The sequence below is a fragment of the Garra rufa genome, chromosome 7 (assembly GCF_049309525.1).
Source record: "Garra rufa chromosome 7, GarRuf1.0, whole genome shotgun sequence".
In the NCBI taxonomy this organism is placed as follows: domain Eukaryota; kingdom Metazoa; phylum Chordata; class Actinopteri; order Cypriniformes; family Cyprinidae; genus Garra; species Garra rufa.
In genome coordinates, this window is record NC_133367.1 from 43,067,041 (window position 1) to 43,073,059 (window position 6,019).

The following is a 6,019-nucleotide window of genomic DNA, read 5'->3' on the forward strand; positions in this document are numbered from 1 at the left end:
TTTTCTTTTTTTTTGTGTGTGTGTGTTTTTTTTTTTTTCGTTTCTATTGCTTTTTTCAGCATGGTAGTGTTTCTTTGTGTATCTTTCCTTACTGTGAAAGTCAGCTGGGCACAAACTGGGTTGCCCACATTTATTAAAATTACTTATTTTGTTTTCATTAGAATGATGACATTTATACAGATTTGGAACAACATGTTGGTGAGTAAATTACTTTTTTTTTTTTTTGGTGAACTATCCCTAATATCTTAAAATACACTTTGTCATCTTCCCGTGTATTTTGTACCTCTAAATGCATTAATTATTTTAAATGCACAATATGTAGGCTACAAAGTCTGATCTTTTGTAAAAGTAGCGACAGCCAGTGGATGTTGTGGAACTACAGCGGTTTGTTTCAGTCGGACTGTATTGCGGTTCGCACACAGCTGATCATGTGACTGTTAGACAGGAGAAGCTTCACTAAACATCATTCAGTTTACCAATATAACCTGATGCTTTATTTAGTGTGATGATATATTAAAAGCGTCAGAAAATGCTGCTGGTTTTATCCGAGGAGCACAAGGAGCATTTAGGATTCTTGTCGGAAGTGGATCCTGCGGGTAAGAGATACAAAAACAGCAGATCATCACATGATATTGTTCATCTGTGTTTGTGTTTATCTGCTTTTATGTAATAAATACGTTCCTCATATAAAATATTAACGTTTACATATCTTTTTTTAATGCTTAAAGTATGCTTGCAGTATTATTTATGATTTGAGAACGAAACGCTTTTGCATTTAAACAGCCAGAGTATTTCTTTCTATATTTCTTCTATATTATCTGTGTTTCTAACCGTCTTTTTTCATTTTACATAACATTTATTGGTTATTTAGCTTTTAAAATGCAAAAAAGTTCTTTATTTCCATGAATACATAACAAAACTTTATTTTTTATTTACTTTTTTGTACTATATACTGTATTTACTAGATACATTCTTTCTATATGAGAGAATGTTTTAGAGCTGATCTAATACTTACTGTTCACACATAAACATAATCATAATCACTATAATAAAGCATCTTAAATGATCATTGTACTTTTATGTTTGTCAGTTGTTGGTGAATTTGGCAGAATCGCTGTGGAGTTTCTTAAAAAGGGCTCAAACCCTAAAATATATGAGGGAGCTGCACGTGAGTACAGATGTGTAGTTTTAACCGAAAGTAGTATTTGATAGTTATTTAACCTAGCTGACAAGTTTAAAGATATTATGAGCAGAATTTGCAAGGAGATTGATGTCGAGTGATGTTGTAGGAAAGCTGAATGTGTCGTCAGAGAGCGTCCAGCATGGTGTGGAGGGTCTGATGTATCTTCTCACAGAGAGCTCAAAACTAATGGTGTGTTTGACCAAACACTGATAATTGCAAAAGTATCTGATATATCTATTCTTCAATGAACTGTGACGATGCATCACTTTCTAACTATATTTCTTGTGTAATCATGCAGATTTCAGAGGTGGATTTCCAGGACTCTGTGTTGGTGTTGGGATTCTCAGAGGAGCTCAATAAACTTTTGCTCCAGCTGTATTTAGAAAACAGGAAGGAGATCCGACAGATTCTCAGCAAACTCGCTCCCAGCCTTCCTCGTTATCACAACCTGGAGTGGAGGCTCGATGTTCAGGTAAGACTAAGTTTTTGTTGCAAACACAAGAAATCTGATTACAAACCCACTCCAAACCACGTCTATGAGACAAACATAACCATCAGTTATTGATACTGTTAACTAAAACTATTAAAAAAAACTTCAAAATTGTACAATTATTACAATTACAAAACTAAAACTTAAAGATAAAGGTAAAATAAAAAAAATGCAATGAAATGAAAAAATAAATAAAAGTAAGCTAATAAAAAATACTGAAGTACACAACAAAATTGCTAATACTTAAAAACTGAAAATCTAAAGATAAAAGCTAATTCAAAATTAGAATTGTTGAACTAACAATTCTAATAATATAATAGAACTACAAATAAAAAAAAAGCTAAATGTATAAACTAATAAAAATGACAAAAGTACACAAAATTTCTAAAACGTAAACTAAAATTAAAGATTAAAAATAAAAGTAGTGACTTGCAACTAATTGAAATTAAAACTAAGTACTAACATTACTTCTATGAAGTACACAAAAAATGACAAAAACTTAAACTAAAATCAGAATGAAAGCTAAAAGTCCTAAAATAAAGCCAAAGTGAAATATTAATACATGCTCTGATAGTATATAGTCACACCAAAATTTATTCAGACACCTTCAAAAGTGCTTAGATTATCATAGTTTATTCACTATGGTAAAAGGAGTTTTCAGTGTAGAAAATGGTAATAAAATATGATATTACCATTTAAATAAAATATGACAAGAACGCAAGAGTGAAATGGAGTTGAAAATATATGTATAAATATTGGGTCAAAACTCAAATTAAAAACTAAAATGTATTATTAGAATTACAAAACTAAAACTTTAATAAATAATAAAAATAAAGAAAATACAAATAAAATGATAGAAATAAAGCTAAATATAAATATTGGGGGGGGGGGGGGGGGGTAAAAAAAGACAAAATCTAAAGATAAAGGCTCATTCAAAATTAGAGTGGATTTTATTATATTAAAAAATTGCGAACACATGGTTCAGCCGATCCTGGCAAAATTGATATCCTTACATTCAACATGACCAAAGGAATCCAGACACTGTTCAAAAGTTATAAGCAAAAATGTGCATTTTTGATATCTCATGACCAATACTGTTCCCAACTTTGGCATGGACCTTCAGAACATGGTGTTGATGAAGCATACCAAGTTTCGTTTCAATTTATCAAAATTTGGCCAAAATTTAGCCTCGGAAACAATTATGGGTCAACCTCATCAACTTTGTGACATTATACTTTTGAACAAATCTGAAAAAAAAAAAAAAATGTTCAGTCATTTATGTGCAGCTCAGTCCAAAGATCATTTTGGGAAGAATTGGATACATTTTCAAGGAGGAGTAGCAAATAAACTAAATACTGTACTTTTCAAAACGGGTGGCGTCTTAACGTAAGCTATTGAATGTGATCAGCATGAAGAGAGTAATCAGGTGTACTAAGTTTAATTTTTCTAGAATTAGGGGTTCAAGAGTTATTACTATTTAAATGTTGAATTTTTTAACTAGTGTTGGCGCTATAGAGTTGATTAAAAAAAATACAGATAATGTACTCACCCCCTTGTCATCCAAGATGTTCATGTCTTTCTTTCTTCAGTCGTAAAAAAAAAAAAATATGTTTCTTGTGGAAAACATTTCAGGATTTCTCTCCATATAGTGGACTTCTATGGTGCCCAAGAGTTTGAACTTCCAAAATGCAGTTTAAATGCAGCTTCAAAGGACTCTAAACAATCCCAGCCAAGGAAGAAGGGTCTTATCCAGAGAAACGATTGGTTATTTTCTAAAAAAGCAAATGAAAATTTAAAGAAATTATGGTTTTTGAGGAAAGCATTTCAGGATTTCTCTTCATAAAGTGGACTTCTATGGTGCCCAAGAGTTTGAACTTCCAAAATGCAGTTTAAATGCAGCTTTAAAGGACTCTAAATGATCCCAGCCGAGGAAGAATGGTCTCATCTAGAGAAACGATTGGTTATTTTCTAAAAAACAAATGACAATTTAAAGAAATGATGTTTTTTGAGGAAATCATTTCAGGATTTCTCTCCATATAGTGGAGTTCTATGGTGCCCAAGAGTTTGAACTTCCGAAATTCAGTTAAAATGCAGCTTTAAAGGACTCTAAACAATCCCAGCCAAGGAAGAAGGGTCTTATCCAGAGAAACGATTGGTTATTTTCTAAAAAAGCAAATGAAAATTTAAAGAAATTATGGTTTTTGAGGAAAGCATTTCAGGATTTCTCTTCATAAAGTGGACTTCTATGGTGCCCAAGAGTTTGAACTTCCAAAATGCAGTTTAAATGCAGCTTTAAAGGACTCTAAACGATCCCAGCCAAGGAAGAATGGTCTCATCTAGAGAAACGATTGGTTATTTTCTAAAAAACAAATGACAATTTAAAGAAATGATGTTTTTTGAGGAAATCATTTCAGGATTTCTCTTCATAAAGTGGACTTCTATGGTGCCCAAGAGTTTGAACTTCCAAAATGCAGTTTAAATGCAGCTTCAAAGGGCTCTAAACGATCCCAGCCGAGGAAGAAGGGTCTTATCTAGCGAAACGATTGGTTATTTTCTAAAAAACAAATGACAATTTAAAGAAATGATGTTTTTTGAGGAAATCATTTCAGGATTTCTCTCCATATAGTGGAGTTCTATGGTGCCCAAGAGTTTGAACTTCCGAAATTCAGTTAAAATGCAGCTTTAAAGGACTCTAAACAATCCCAGCCAAGGAAGAAGGGTCTTATCCAGAGAAACGATTGGTTATTTTCTAAAAAAGCAAATGAAAATTTAAAGAAATTATGGTTTTTGAGGAAAGCATTTCAGGATTTCTCTTCATAAAGTGGACTTCTATGGTGCCCAAGAGTTTGAACTTCCAAAATGCAGTTTAAATGCAGCTTTAAAGGACTCTAAACGATCCCAGCCAAGGAAGAATGGTCTTATCTAGCGAAACGATTGGTTATTTTCTAAAAAACAAATGACAATTTAAAGAAATGATGTTTTTTGAGGAAATCATTTCAGGATTTCTCTCCATATAGTGGAGTTCTATGGTGCCCAAGAGTTTGAACTTCCGAAATTCAGTTAAAATGCAGCTTTAAAGGACTCTAAACAATCCCAGCCAAGGAAGAAGGGTCTTATCCAGAGAAACGATTGGTTATTTTCTAAAAAAGCAAATGAAAATTTAAAGAAATTATGGTTTTTGAGGAAAGCATTTCAGGATTTCTCTTCATAAAGTGGACTTCTATGGTGCCCCCGAGTTTGAACTTCCGAAATGCAGCTTCAAATCGCTGCAGAACTACCAACCCAGTGTTTACAAAGTGAACATACGAAGAAGATCAAACGTTCTTTACCAAAAAAGGTCAAACAGCGATGTAGCGCAATTTTGAAGTTGAAGTTGGAGTATACCCTAACTGTATTGACCCAAATTACACAAACTACGCATGCGCATCGTAGAGATGAGACTAGACGAGCATTTGAGGTTAAAAATTATATAAATTGTCAATTTGTTTATAAAATAACCATTCACTAAATAAGACCCTTCTTCCTGGGCTGGGATCGTTTAGAGTCCTTTAAAGCTGCATTTAAACTGCATTTTGGAAGTTCAAACTCTTGGGCACCATAGAAGTCCACTATATGGAGAGAAATCCTGAAATATAACTTCTTTACGACTGAAGACATGAACATCTTTGACATCTTGGGACTGATCGATGTGTTTGTTGTGTTTGTAGTTGGCCAGCCGGGCGCTTCGACATCAGGTGAAGCCCACCGTGACCCTGAAGCTCCACCTGGAGGATGGTGCGAAGCGCAGCGCTCATGTCCTGCAGACAGACCCCGCCACACTGCAGCACCTCATTCAAGAGCTGGAACGAGCGCTCGCCGAACTCAAGACCAACCACTGCCGCCGCATCCTCCGAAACATCAAATAGAGACCAGAAGAGTCCTGTAACGTCTTGTTTGATATGATTTGTTTCCATGAATCTGCTCCTTTGATTGATTGACGCTCCACCAGGAACGATGTTTGACTGGAATCAATGCAGATTTAATTGTTTCATTTGTGCCATAAGTATAAACTGGTGCCTTTGCTTTGTATTAAACACATTGTTCACTCAAAAATGAAAATGCTGTCATCATTTACTTACCTTCATGTTCTGTTGATTGCACTTTTTCTAAAATGTAAATAATGCAGAGTGCACTCTTAAAAATAAAGCTGCTTTAAAAGGTTCTTCACAGCCATGCCATAGAGGAACCATTTTTGGTTCCACAAAGAACCATTCAGTCAAAAGTTCTTTAAAGAACCATCTCTTCCTTGCCTTTTTATAATCTGAAGAACCTTTAGTGAAACAGAAAGGTTCTTCAGATGTTAAAAG

The 6,019-nt window shown here is 34.0% G+C and overlaps 1 protein-coding gene across 1 annotated transcript; it reads left to right on the forward strand.

The window, feature by feature from the left end:
* Positions 1-416: 416 nt before the first annotated feature.
* Positions 417-5,771, forward strand: commd2 (COMM domain containing 2). The gene is made up of 5 exons (XM_073844752.1): positions 417-596; positions 1,091-1,168; positions 1,290-1,372; positions 1,482-1,655; positions 5,381-5,771. The coding sequence occupies exons 1-5, from the start codon at positions 530-532 to the stop codon at positions 5,576-5,578; spliced, it is 600 nt and encodes a 199-aa protein (XP_073700853.1). The 5' UTR covers positions 417-529; the 3' UTR covers positions 5,579-5,771.
* The last annotated feature ends 248 nt before the right edge of the window (positions 5,772-6,019 follow it).

What these genes read in the sequence shown, in the direction of transcription:
- commd2 (XM_073844752.1), top strand. Translation starts at nt 530, where the DNA reads ATGCTGCTGGTTTTATCCGAGGAGCACAAGGAGCATTTAGGATTCTTG. An exon ending in CAGAGAGCTCAAAACTAATG is followed by an intron (nt 1,373 to 1,481) that starts GTGTGTTTGACC and finishes GTAATCATGCAG; the next exon opens with ATTTCAGAGGTGGATTTCCA. An exon ending in AGTGGAGGCTCGATGTTCAG is followed by an intron (nt 1,656 to 5,380) that starts GTAAGACTAAGT and finishes TTGTGTTTGTAG; the next exon opens with TTGGCCAGCCGGGCGCTTCG.